This window comes from Nylanderia fulva, unplaced genomic scaffold (genome assembly GCF_048542155.1).
Source record: "Nylanderia fulva isolate GAGA-0341 unplaced genomic scaffold, ASM4854215v1 Scaffold1, whole genome shotgun sequence".
Lineage (NCBI taxonomy): Eukaryota > Metazoa > Arthropoda > Insecta > Hymenoptera > Formicidae > Nylanderia > Nylanderia fulva.
Genome location: NW_028189192.1, coordinates 1,270,275 through 1,284,511, shown reverse-complemented (window position 1 = coordinate 1,284,511; position 14,237 = coordinate 1,270,275). Strand labels below are relative to the sequence as shown.

At 32.0% G+C, this 14,237-nt stretch overlaps 3 protein-coding genes across 3 annotated transcripts; 1 reads left to right on the top strand and 2 right to left on the bottom strand.

Moving 5' to 3' along the window:
- Nucleotides 1–8: 8 nt before the first annotated feature.
- Nucleotides 9–4,075, top strand: Rbpn-5 (Rab GTPase-binding effector protein rabaptin-5). The gene is given in 9 exon segments (XM_085486337.1): nucleotides 9–542; nucleotides 801–908; nucleotides 991–1,436; nucleotides 1,600–2,096; nucleotides 2,636–2,917; nucleotides 3,020–3,239; nucleotides 3,392–3,502; nucleotides 3,599–3,822; nucleotides 3,915–4,075. Coding segments are annotated over 8 exon segments (1,866 nt in total). The 5' UTR covers nucleotides 9–508; the 3' UTR covers nucleotides 3,767–3,822; nucleotides 3,915–4,075.
- A 2,284-nt stretch (nucleotides 4,076–6,359) lies between these two features.
- Pat1 (Protein interacting with APP tail-1) lies at nucleotides 6,360–11,153 on the bottom strand. The gene is made up of 9 exons (XM_029313958.2): nucleotides 10,946–11,153; nucleotides 10,434–10,547; nucleotides 10,053–10,303; nucleotides 9,556–9,735; nucleotides 8,896–9,151; nucleotides 8,694–8,818; nucleotides 8,317–8,596; nucleotides 8,059–8,224; nucleotides 6,360–7,958 (listed from the first exon to the last, which is right to left on the bottom strand). The coding sequence occupies exons 1-9, from the start codon at nucleotides 11,087–11,089 to the stop codon at nucleotides 7,729–7,731; spliced, it is 1,746 nt and encodes a 581-aa protein (XP_029169791.2). The 5' UTR covers nucleotides 11,090–11,153; the 3' UTR covers nucleotides 6,360–7,728.
- A 702-nt stretch (nucleotides 11,154–11,855) lies between these two features.
- On the bottom strand, nucleotides 11,856–14,186 carry LOC114939602 (U5 small nuclear ribonucleoprotein 40 kDa protein). The gene is given in 7 exon segments (XM_029313960.2): nucleotides 11,856–11,991; nucleotides 12,109–12,274; nucleotides 12,393–12,665; nucleotides 12,916–13,229; nucleotides 13,298–13,427; nucleotides 13,973–14,044; nucleotides 14,046–14,186. Coding segments are annotated over 7 exon segments (1,050 nt in total). The 5' UTR covers nucleotides 14,088–14,186; the 3' UTR covers nucleotides 11,856–11,938.
- Nucleotides 14,187–14,237: the final 51 nt, after the last annotated feature.

Sequence of the window (14,237 nt, the reverse complement as noted above, 5' to 3'; positions counted from 1 at the left end):
TATATCGAAGAGCGAGTTAAATGGCGAGAAAATGCATTCTGCACTTTCTCGCATTTCTCGGTGCTTGAAGAAGGACGAGTGTATCACGTTGAGACGAGGACGAAGGACACAGAGTCGCGGACGACGAGAGGGTGCAACTCGGAAGGAACAGATCCGATGATTATGAAGCGGGTATGATGCATCGCTAGAACGAACCTCGTCAGCAGGGCTCGGGCGAGGTTGAGTTTGCATCGCGGATCTTTTTTTGCTCCCGACGAGACGTCATTCCCGAGAGATCCCGCGTGTCCTTGAGCGTTATATATCAGGCTAGTTATTCGTTCGAAGTAACGCAACGAGGTAGAGAATCATCGACGAACGAACGAATTCTCGGTTGGTTTCGGCATGTCGGCGCCGTCTTTGACGGATCACCAGTCATCCCGGCGGAGTTTCGAGACATGCTCGCCGATGAATTCGCGGCAGTGACCCATCCCGACGAGATTGCCTTTACCCGGTGCTGAGTGATCGAACGATGGAGCACCAGGATCAAGCGGTCCAAGCGAACGGTAGGTTGTGCTCTTATTTGTTTATTATACCGTCGTCCGGATCAATTCCGGTCGTGTGCGTTGAGAGAAAGGGGAAAAAAATGATAAAACATGTAGGTAAAAAATTAAACGCCTTATACATTGCGTTGGATGTGTGAAGAGAAGAAATTAGTTTGATAAGGATTACGCAATATTACTAGTCGTTTGTTAATAATCAAACACTTCAAGTTGATGTTTGGACTCCTTAATTCATTAAGAGAATTATTTGTTATGATTTAGAGGATCAGCAGGCGAAGGTTGACAGATTGGAATCGGAAAATATTAAAATGCGAGAGGAATTTAATGTACAAAGGGCTAAGATGAAGGAATTATTTCTTCAGAAAGAAGGTATGTGACGCATATACAAACTTAAGTATTGAGCAAACAGTTTTAAGCTAATAATACTGAGTTTGATTGATAAATTTTGCAGAAGAGTTAAAACGAAGATTAGAGGAAAATATGATCTTACAAAACGAGAGTCTGAGACTAAAAAATGAACTGGATGAAGCTAAAAGCCAACTAGTCGTTGCAGATCTTAAAATACAAAATGATATATTGATGGAGAAGAGGAAAGCTGAAGAAGAGATAGCATCTTTACAACAAGTCATACATGAAACGGTGGAAGAGTCTTCTTGTTCGAGGAAACAGCTTGTCAGTGAAGTATCTAAATTACAATTAGCTCTTTCCAAGCTTCAAGAAGAGAATGCGCTATTGAAAACGCAATTGCCGCGCGATCCACCAACGGATGGACCACAAATCTCGTTATCTACAGTAACTAAAACATTAGCTAGAAAAGTGGCTTCACAATTAGGTGCAGATTCTTTATCTCTAGGTCCTGATAATTTAGAGGAAAGCATGCGGAAGGTAAAAAAATATGTACGTAATCTAAAACAGCATGAAACATTTAACTCTTCATATAATCAAATTCATACATATTATATAAAAATATATACTGCTTTATGTATCAAGATTATCATTTGCACTTTCAGAATAATATTTGTCACATTAAGATATAAATAAAAATTGTGCGATTTTTCAGGCACAGGAAGATGCAGAAGTTTTACGTTCGTTGGTTGTACCGTTAGAGGAAGAAATAAAAGCTTTAAAAGAAAAATTAAGGTCAACCGACGATGAATTGCAAAAATCTAAAGAAACTTTATTAAAAAGGCGGCAGCAGGAGCCTGGCTCCTTTGAGCCGTCGTGTGATATGTGTGCAAACTATGAGGCACAATTAGTCAAAGTAGAAGCGACTGCCAAGAATTTGGAGAAGCAGTTGTTGGATTCTAAACGTATGCTACAAGCTCAAAAGGAGGACTTGGCTAAAGAAGTCGAATTTAGAAAAGAAATGGAAGGAAAATGGAATGAAAAGAAAGAGGAGCATAAAATCAAAGTTGCAGAGCTCACGATTGTCTCGCAAACGACGCAACAAAATATAACAGAGTTAAAGAAAAGTTTCGAACTATTTCAGAAGAGTGTAACAGAAGAGCTTTGTAGATTGACGCGAAATAGGGAAGAAGTATAGAGACATCTCACTGCGTAAGAACATTTTTTTGTGTTAAATTTAATTATATATATACATGGTGTTTGGTAACTAACGGACCAACGATCACAAATGGATTCTTTGGTCAATTTGGGAACGATTTTTCCTCAGCGAAAATGTCAAAAAAGGTCATCATTTTTTACAACTTTCCGATATTTGTCATTATGTATCTTTATAACTAAGCCTCAAATTAAAATTGTATTATAGTAAACTCTACCTGAAATTAACTGAAGAATGTAATTATGTTAGACTTTGAACTCCAAAACGTTTAGTTTTCAAAAAATCCATTTTTTTCAATCGCTTATAACTTGAAAATTATTGACTTCTCAACATTTTTGCTAAGGAAAAATCATCTCCAAATTGGCCAGAGAATCCGCTCTTAATCATTGGTCCGTTAGTTACCGGACACCCTGTATATATATATATATATATATATATATATAGTGATATTTTATAATTAAAATTTATAAAAACTAGATAAAAATGATATAATTATTGATAAAACTTTGTCCAAAATCTAATCGCGTATTTGTAGACTTCAAGCAGAAAATGAAAATCTGGTGGGTAAACAAAGCAAGCATTCACAACAGCTCCAAAGTGAAAGTATCAATATGCCAAATACCGTTGAGGAATTGCAGTTTAGCCTTTTAAGAATGCGCGAAGATTTAATTACAGCCAAAATAGCTCAGGAAGTGGCACAGGAAAAAGAAGAAACACTGCGATATGAAGTCACTCTTTTGAGAGAACAAATGGAACAGGAGAATAGAGTTAAAGAACAAGATAATTGTATATTAAAAAATGAAATTAGTGGATTAAGGTAAGATTTTTTATTGAACGACAATAAAAATATTGACAATTTAATATTACTAATCTGAAATAATCATTGATATAAAATTTTATTGCAATAAATGATTTATAGAGCTCAGTTAGATAAATACATAAGAGATCATCGTGTACTCGTTGATAAAGAAAAGAAACTTGATCAGTTGGAAAAACAGCTGCAGGAAGTTGAGAAAGAGAAGAAAGACGCAGACTCGGCTGTAACCGAACTACAACAAAGAGTTAAGAGTCTACAGCAAGAATTGGATACTAGTGAGACAGTGCAAAAAGACTTTGTGAGATTATCACAGTCATTGCAGGTAAAGAACAAAAAACAGAGAAATAAGAAGTATTTAAAATTGATGAAGAATTTTAATAAACACATCTTTTATTTATAAATTTTCTTATATATGTGACAAAGAGATTGTAAGTGTGGCAATAAATATAATGTATTATTTTGATCATCACACAGGTGCAACTGGAAAGGATCAGACAGGCAGGTAACGAAGTAAGATGGCAACATGAAGAGGATGTTGAAGAATGTCCTACTTGTCATACAACATTCTCAGTTACACGAAAGAAGGTAAATTATAGAAATTAATTATAATTAAATAATTCGATTACTTAATACTTTAATAATTTGTATAATAGAATTGCGAAAATTTAATGTTATCCACAGGTACATTGTCGTCACTGTGGCCATATATTTTGCCAATCTTGCCTCTCGCACGTCGTGAACAGTGGGCCGAAACAAAGACCATCCAGAGTCTGTGATGTTTGTCATACTTTATTAGTGCAAGATACAGCACCATACTTCAGTCAAGAAGCTCCACATACACCTGACTAAATGTTCTGCAACTACGGGATTTTGGCGGCAGTTCGAAGACGTGCAATATCAGTCTGGTAATTGAGCATACTCTGAAATTATTATGTCTCAAGAACGTGAACTGATTATTATCGAATACCGCCTAACGATAACTCTCTTCTATTTATAGAGAGTTAGAAGGGTTCATAGTGTAAAAAAGTGGGGTTTAGATAAGAAATTCCTATTACCTGAGAACCGAAGTGATACAGTAAATATCGTGTAAATATAAAAAGTTATGTACTATCTATAAATAGTTACTGTAATTTAAACAAATTAAAGCTTTTGAATGTATGTGAGTTATCCAGAAAAATATCTTGAGTTTTATATATTACATTCGTTTGTATTTATTTTGATTCTAGATATCTCAGACATTTATATAATTGGCAAGTCTCACCCCGAAATAGATATTTGCATTTTATTTTTCTAGTTTACAGAATTTTCTCTCTTTTTTAAAGTAGAACATTTTTTTCGCTTTTTACTTAACTTTATTATATCTAATTTTACTTGTAAATTTATTGTTCTTTTAATATAATATACAATTGAGTTCATCATTTTATAATTGCAAAATAATATTTACAAGTTATTATTTAATTGATTATTTTATGATTGTTAAATTACAAATAATTTCACTGACAACAATATATCTGTGTGAGAATCTAAACATTCTACTTGTTCAAATATTAATTTAAATTTGAGTACAATGCTGTTAAATAAAGTACGCGCTATTAAATGTATTTTAAATTCTCACTAATCCTTGCGTCATATTGTTATTCATTGAATATCAAAGAGCTTTTATTATCTTTGTCTAATTATAAATTCACAATGGGTGATTTTATTATCTCGTTGCTTGATCATATGTACCGATATGTATCAAATGTGCCTGAAGATTTTCAAAATTAATATAATTAAATCCTGAAAAAAGTTCTTGTAGATAATTTTCTGTGCAAACTCGAAGAATTCTTTTTTTCAAGTTATTTTTAGTTTCATCGACATGCGCGCGTACCCATCTAATTTTTAATTAATTACATTTATTATGATACATTTAGGAGAGCATAATGTTTAATATATAAAGAAATATATAATATATGTAGAATATTTTTAAATTTTAGATAAAAGAGAAAATAACATTAAAGTTATATTTGCTCACCAAGTTGTTCATCGAAAATTTCAAGAGCTTTAATATCTATCTTTTTAATTATATTTTGTCATTAACATATAAACGCATCGGCATACGTATATACATTATTTTAAAATATGCATGAAAATCTATAAACACACACATTATAATCTTTCGAAATGAATAATGAATTAAATTTCAAATTATAAATGTGTCCAGTAAAATTAAAGAAAATGTTTTTGTCTAAAAATTAAAATAATTTTAAAAAAATTGTAAGGGAGAAATTAAGATATCAAGTTTTAATAATGAAAATTAAAAGGATGCAAGTTTTTAATGAAGTTTTAAAATTGTTTTATGTCTTGAAATATAGTATAATTTTCTTTTATAATTATGTAAAAAAAACATCAAAATATACATAAAATTCAGTGAATATATTAATGCTACTTTATGAAAGTCTGTCTATTCTTTTACAAAAAGGTATTATTTTATGTCAAATATATCAAAATACTAATCAATATAGAATCTGAAAAATTACACGAAGAAACTTATATATTAATATAGTGAACTGTATTGGTAAGTAGTAACTATATATAATTTATATCATATATATATGTATGTATGATGGAAATTTTCATTATATTTCTATGCATTTTACAATTATTTTTTTTTAACTATTTATAAAGAAAATCATTCTGATATATATATATATATATATATATATATATATATATATATATATATTTGATTTTATTCGTATATTTATTTGTTGTGCATGCATCAAGTAATAGAATCACTATTAATTCTAATTCTAATTACTAACATATAAGTAAAAGTCTGCAACAAATAACACTGAAAAATTAATTTGAATTTGTATAGTAAGGAGATTTAAAGTGCAATTGCGGCTCTTATGTTCTATATGTATACTATTGTATCACTGATTGAACATCGCATTTTTATACTATACTCTAATATAAAAGTTTACACGAATATATGTATTTAAAGTGCCTAAGTAAATTTTTAAGACTAACATAATGTAAATCTGCAATAGTACTTGTAGACAATTGAAAATAATTTCTAATTGTTATTTCTTGCGGTATTTAGAAATAAAATATGTTTGATACGATTTCTTATATTTTAGGAACAAAACATATTTGATAAGAAATGACAGGATGTACATATAGGTGTGTATTTTTAAAATTCATATATCAAATTTTACAAAGAAAGTAACATTTCAAACAACAAAACATTATTCGTTCATCAAATGATTATCAAGAATTTTAAGAGCTTTAATATTTATCTTTTTAATTATATTGTTACAATTAACACAAGCGCATTAATTACTGTTATTTAAAAATTATGCAATGCATGAAAATTTACAATTATTGTTTATTATAATTTACAATCTTGAAATAAGCAATAATAAGCTAAACAAATTATAAATGCGCCCAAGAAAAACTATTAAAGCAAAATAAAGATATTTTTATTGAAAAACCTGAGTAAAAAAACTCTTTAAAAATAGAATCAACAAAAATAGCAATTTTAAAGTGTGTTATACACACAATGTACACTCTCATACACACATTCACACACACACACACACACACATACACACACACATACACACATACACACACACACACACATATATATATATATATATATATGTCAATATAAATTTTTCAATCTGTATATAATCTTATTTGTGTAAAAAAAATTAATATAAATGACTCATTATCATATTCTACACATCTTTTTGTTATATTAATATTTTTTATATCATTAATTTGCTATTCAGTAATTTCTTAGAGCTATACACACTAATTAAATATTTTACTAAAACAAATTAATTTATCAACAAAAACATATTCCAAACAAACAACAATTAAAATAAAAGATCCAAGCATGTTAACAAATTTCGAACAAAATGCTTTAAAAGTTGATGGTTTTGGATTATTTTGGATTTAAGAAAATTTATATATTCAGGTGGAAGAACGTTTTCTAAACATAAACTTTGTACCAATAGCGCAACTTCGCATGTTAAAATTAAAATATTTTTTTAATTAATTTGATATATTTAAATATTTTTTCATAAAAAACAAAAAACTGAGTCGGACAATGTTTTAAAAAACACAAGTTTCACTTAAGAAAAAGGTGTACTTTGCACGCATGCACATAAAATATAGTGAATACGAAGAAAGAATTAAACCAGCTAAGATTATTTAATTTCGCTTTATATCTTTTTTCTTCGCATCTTAAATAGTATCAACTGTGTAAACTTGTTAGATTTCCATAGGACTTCCTATATACATACGCATATACAGAGATAAATAAGATTATAATAGATTGAAAAATTTATATTAAAATAACATATATATATATATATATATAACATTTAAAAAGAATATACATATTTTTATGCGCAATAATCTTCGATACATAAAAATAAACGTAGATAAACATTGAATCCAGTTCAAAGCCAAAGATAATTAAACTCAAAACTAAAATAATAATAATACAAAATAATTTACACACACAAATTTACACAAATTAACAATTTTTTCAACGTATCAATTAAATTTAAACATGTTGATAATATAACTGTTTTAATGCGATATCGACTATATGCATGTGTATTATAAAATATCGACACAAGACAGACAGTTAATTTAATTGTACGACCAGATCAGTGATTTATAAATCTTTCTAACGTGAGTTATGTAATTTCTACTTTGGCCCAATGTCTTGTAAACGCAACAAAGACCAACAATTTGCTCGATGATGTACAATGACATAAAATTTGTTGAATTAGACACACTTATTGGATATATCACATAGAAAAGAACACATTTATTATGTTTGCGATGGGCTGTGGACGTTTCTGTACATCGATCGGCGGATCTTCAGATTGAGCGTGTTTATCTCTAAGTTCCTTCCAATGATTTAACGTATCTGTGTATTCCAATATTTTCTCGTATTCATCTAATTTATTATACACGTGTAAGAGTCCTCGATAATCATATTCTAAGCCACTGTAACTTTTTCCGAATAACTTTAAACCTGTGGATCAAAATTGTCCCGTGATTCATCGTAAAATGTCATGCATTTTGCATTCCTAATAATTCAAAAGTCGAATCAAATTGCATATAATTATACTTACTGATTGCGATGCTACGATAATAAAGCTTTTCGGCGTCTTTGTACCGGTTCATATGGAAATTATATAACGAAGCTAAATGTCCTATGCTCAAACCTACTTCATAGTCTTCAGGACCTAGTAACTCTTCTTTGATGCGAATCGCTTTCAGATGCATTGCTTCTGCTTCCTACATGCATGTTAACATGCAACAAAATAAATTAAATATCTATATGCGTGTGTATAATAAATATATATTATAAAAATATATTATTAAAATACCTCGAACTTTCTCATACTCTGATACAAGCGTCCCAAGTTCCCGTAATGCTTCGCCGTTTGTACATTTCTCTCGCCAAATGCGGTTTTGGCTAAATGTAAAGCGGATAAATGAAGACACTCGGATTTGAGTAACAAGTTTTGTTCGAACAATGGCGTTGACGCATTATCTATAGCGATCTCTTCGAGGATAAGCGCCTTCACTCGTTTAGCACTCGCGAGCATTAAATGATAAGTAGGTAAGAGTTTCTCCATAATATCTATAGCTATTCCAGCGTGCTCACTGCAATCAAATAAAATGGAATAAAAAACAAATAAAACCAAATGTTATATTATCAAGTGAAAAATGTAAATTGAATATAATTTAAATTAAGTATTACCTTGCTTCATCAAACTTGCCAGAACTATATTCGTATACATAGAGAGCATAAGCTAAATCTTCGTGTGCCAAAGCAACATGAAGATTAGTCTTGCCAAAAATCGCTCTTCTAATATCTAACGCAGTCTGAAATAAGATGGATATTTTTTTTCAAAAATTTCCTATTACAAAAATTCGTGAAAGATGTATTAAAAAATAAATACCTTGTAGACGGATACACTATTGATGATGCTATCGTAGTTTAATAAGTAAAATCCATAATCGATGAGAACGTCGCTATATTTCGGATGATCCGTATCGAATATCTCTCTAGCGAGATATACAGCTTCTCTGATCAGTAAACCAGCCTTTTGAAATTCGCGTTTCACTACGCACGATTTCGCCGCTTGTCTGAGAACATCAATAATGACCCGTGCGGGAAGTGACGGATTCAAGTGCTTTAACGCTTCTATACTCCACCTAAAAAATGATAGCTGTTAGTAAGCCCTCCTCCTCGGTTTTTTCCAATTTTGTCCGCCCCGAAAGAAATATATGCGCTGGACAAAATAGGTAAAATAGACAAAACTGAAAAAAATTGTTTAAAACACAAGCTCAGACAAAATAAACTTTATTAATTAAATAAGAACTTTGGTTTTGACAAACTTTGGTTGTTAATAGATAACAAAACTCTTTATCTCTCATTTTATCGATTTCTATATTATTTCATAGTTCGTCCATTTCATTCATTTTGTGCATTTTGTTCACTTTCTTCCAGTGCCCTGGACAAAATGAAAAAGTGGACAAAATGCTAATCCTGGTTAGTAAAGTGTCGCGAAAAGAAATAAAAGCTAAACAAGATGGAAATACTTAATTAACAAATATACCTGTAAGCTTGATCATATTCACTGCGTATGAAGAATAATACACTGAATTCTGCAAAAAGTGCAGCGTGATTACTGTTATTATACTGTGCTTTTTTTAATTGTTCTATCATTTCTATGGCAAGTTGGTGAGTATCCGCAGCTCCAACAAAAGTACAGTACGCTGCTTGCGCATGTAACAGTCTGAAAATATAATTATTTTATTCAATTGTAATTTAATTGTAAATATCATTTAAAATATATCTTCTATATATAAATTTATTTTATATTACTTAAGATAATTTATATTATTATATTATGCAATATATTATATATAATATATATAGGGAAGACCAGGGCGAAGTCGTCATTATAGTTATCTCGAAATCTATATGTTATGTAAACTCATTGTTAATATTATAAACGCTATTTATGATGTTCATATATATATATATATATAGTGATATTGTTCACTGCTTATAATTTATATATATAAATCTTAAGTAAAAATGTTCTCTTACTTGTGACAACAATCTAATGTTCTACACCAATCTTCAGGAGTATGATTGTTGGTGATACACAATTCCTTGCAAGCCAACAGTACTTCTTCACTTTCTGGATACCAACCAGCATCGCTGAGAAATCCACCAAGTCTCAAACCTAGATTTATAATCTTATCTTGTGCAGCAGGATTCTCCCTTGCTTCAAGACAGTGCACGTTGTAATCAATGGCCAAATTCTTTCCTACCCTTATACCGTGATACATTGGAGCCTTCAATCAAAAGAACAAACATGTAAAATATTGTTCTCTCTAATGTCGGAAAAAAAATATCAAAAAATATACATGACAGATAGCTACTGATCTCGAAAATCAGTGAAATTTGATGATAATGAAAAATCACCTGAAAGATTTGCAGAAGGTGTATTCGACGATTGGTGACCTTGAGCATCTTGGAGAAAGTCTCCAGATCGCTCAATTCCGTTCCCAGTTGACATAATTTCCTCTCTTTGAACAGCTGAAATATAAACCGAGAGACTCATCAGAGATAAAGCGCGATGGACAGCGATCAGCTGATCGATTATCAGTCGAAACGGAGTCTCTCCTTCTCTTCGTAGAGAAAGAGAGAAAGAGAGAGATCGCGCGTCTTTCGCAAACGTCAAAATCCTCAACAGCTGAGCTCGAGGACGATGACTCATTAAGCGATCGCGCGTCGCGAATCTCTCGTCCAGCGGAGATAAACGCTAAACGCGAGATTCCGCGAAGTGAACGATGACGTTTGTAAAGATAGAGAAAGAAGAAGAGAGAGAGAGAAAGAGGAGAAACGCACAAAAACAAACTGATTGTACACATACTGGACGGAAGCACCGTGTGGGGTCGGTGCCGTCCCGTCTTGACAGCTTGATGACAGTTTACCTGATAGTAGAGATCGAACCGCACGTTTTTCGGCAGGTCGACGAGATGCGGCTTGTAACTGTTAAACTTCCCCGCCACCACCGTCACGCACAAATCGTACAGGCTCTTGGTGGAAAACGACCGTGACTCGCGTCCATCGGCCATTTTCGCGAACGGCCTTTGATTAGTCACTAATACAATCTCGCGGTTTGCATGCGTGAATGTGACGGGCATTTGTACATACATATATACATATATATATCATTCTTACGGGACACGTCTTTGCCTACCGAGCGCACGCGCCCGCGTGCTTCCGCGCGATAAGAGGTGTCGCGCTAGCACAAAATGTCTTTTCATCACAATATATATTATAACGGATATACATAATTATAAATATTTTGCATATACAAATGTCATGTAATGTCTAGCGCAAGTCTTATTCTTTTTTTAGAGCTGAATTCCTTGCACCTTTTGTCTTTTCTTTCACTTCAATTTAAAAAATTATGAATCCAATTATTGTAAAAAGAAAATATACATATATAATTTTTAGTATATATTAGCAGAAATAAATTTTAGATACTAATCTCCACAAAGACTTATATAAAGACTATGAAAAATGAAAAAGGCCATAATCGACATATCACAGCTAGACTGTCAAACAAGTTCTCGCATAAAGAATATGTCATCATGGCTTTTAAATCAGTGATGTCACATGAAGTTTTTTTTCAATCTGATCTCATACAAACTATGTGACTACCTCGACAGGTTCCTATTTATTACAAGGAATCTTCGATCCAAATTTAATAGCATATGTCATTGATATCCTAATTGAGGTCAAATGTTAAAAACTGGCAAGGCAAACCTTTTTGACCTTTTGAGTCATGTTAGATAATAAAAAAATATGAAAAAATTAAACAGAGAAAAAAATTGCTGATATTTGAAGAGATAATGTTATTTTCTTAGGTCTGCATAAATAAGTAAACAATTCGATCTCCATAAATAATTTCATTATTATTAGGACTCAATTTCACCCAAGTAGATTTGTTTGTCGCTAGATCCCGAGCACACTGAAAAAATACAATCATATTATACTGTGTGCATTAATTAACAAAAATATATATTTTATACATTTCTATGATAAAATCATATACGAAAACAAGAGAATGTTATCACAAATATTTTACCGATTGGTTCCTTTGGATGAAAATCAATGTCGTTTACGGATCCATTATGCCCCGGCAATTTGTATAATATTCTACGACTCGTGGTATCCCAAATATAATGAAATCTGTCTGACGATCCAGCTGAAACCTTGCTACCATCCGGTGACCAAGCGCATCTCAGAAGATTCTAAAAATTGTGATGTTTCAGATCAGCTCACTGACATTAATAGCATAGATGTCTTTTCTTTCTTTCTAGTTCTCATAGATAATAAAAAGATAAAATAGAGCATTGGAAAAACGCATACCTTTTCAAAGTTATGCTGATGCCCGGACAATATTTTTACGCAGCGTTCGTAGGGCGCGAATGGCCGTACGTCCCATATCTTCAGCGTGTTATCCATAGCGTTGGAAAGTATGTACGATCCATCAGGGCTGAGACTCAATCCAGTAATGGTGTCAGTGTGTCCCTTCAATTTGTAAAGTACTGCATTTTTGCGAAGATCCCATACTTTTACATCATTATCGATACCGCCACTGATTACTTGCTCCGCTGTGTCGTTAAATGTTACTGCAGTGACCTATAATTGTATCCAACAAAATTGTTTGTGTATAAATATTATAATATATTTAATAATAATATAATATACATTATATGTATATATTACATATACATCTACATAATTATATTTATTATATATTATATGTTATAATATTTATTTATTATAAATAACATATGTTATCTTAATAAATTAAATATTTATTATATATATTATTAAATATTGAATATTAATTATACACAAGCTAAACACATTATTGGATTACAAGTACCTGATATGTGTTGTTCAATGTATGGCATTGGCCACGTTTTCTAGGATCCCAGATACGTATCGTGCTATCGTCACTGCCTGAGCAGAGTAACGTGGGTCCTCTTCGCGCTCCTGACACAGAATTCACAAACGAAGTGTGGCCCTTCAACTTCTTGATTCGCGTTCCAGCCACTATGTCCCACAAACCTAGCGTCATGTCTGTGCTAGCTGTATACAGATGATTGCCGTCCGGACTGAAATGTAGTTCCATCACTGCGCCGCTGTGTCCAGTCATGATACCGATATTCTCGCATTCTCCGTAAACATTCCAGATAACTGTGAATCACGAATAATTATTTTATTAAATGAAGCAAGCATTCGATTAAAAGATAAAAGATACGTACAGATTTGTCGATCGAATCCCGTGGATGCCAGATACTGTCCTTCCGGATGAAATTCCAAGGAGAAGATATCTCCTTGGTGTCCCTCGAGCAACATTATCATCGACATCAAGGAGGACGTTCGCGGTGGACCCTTGAAAATTTTTTCATATCAGTATGTTATATCTTCCAGAAGAAAAATTATGTAACAAAAATAAATCAATTATTCTGCTTGTGGATTAATGCTAAAATTCTCTCAAACAAAAATTTTTTTGGGATTTTTGGTTGAAAGTGAGTGCTTCCAGTCAATACTGACTATCTTACATATATACAGTAGTGGATGCTGCTTAAGAGACTGCACACAATAAAAAGAATAAGGAACGAGGTATAAAAAACAGGAATGGGAAATAAGAAACAGTTCAATATCAAACATATGACATGTAATTTAGTAATGCAGAATAAATACATTTTTCGTTGTTTATTCTCTACTCCTGTTCCCTTCTATTCCTTTTATTGTACGCAGCCCCTTATTGTGTCTATAAAATTCTCTATGTTATATATGTAACAAAATAAAACAAAAAGAAAGAATGAAAAAGGGAAACAAAAGAATTATAAACTAAATTAATTAATATAATTATATTAATATAATAATAATTTGTCAAAAATAAGAAAGTTAGGCTAGGATTACATATCGCTTACGCTTTGCACGACCGCCTTTTCTCTGCTGCTGAAGACGACCTCATTCTTGGTCCTCTTCGAGGCGGGGACCAAGCGCCAGAATATCATCGCCCTTTCTTTTATCCAGGATCGGCATAATATGTCAAATGTCAATTCAATTTCTCATAAACACAACACCCACACATTTATTTATCTCGTCGAACACCGGGCGTCTTCGCGACGAAGTTCGAGAATTGTCCAGTCGAAAGATCTCGCCGCTTCGATTGATCGATCGATCGCAATCGAT

Excerpts from the sequence above, each read along its gene's own strand:
- Pat1 (XM_029313958.2), bottom strand. The coding sequence starts at position 11,089 with ATGGCCGATGGACGCGAGTCACGGTCGTTTTCCACCAAGAGCCTGTAC. Across the intron at positions 10,548-10,945 it reads GGTTCGATCTCTACTATCAG|CTGTTCAAAGAGAGGAAATT; the intron begins GTAAACTGTCAT and ends TTTATATTTCAG. Across the intron at positions 7,959-8,058 it reads TTATCGTAGCATCGCAATCA|GTTTAAAGTTATTCGGAAAA; the intron begins GTAAGTATAATT and ends TTTGATCCACAG.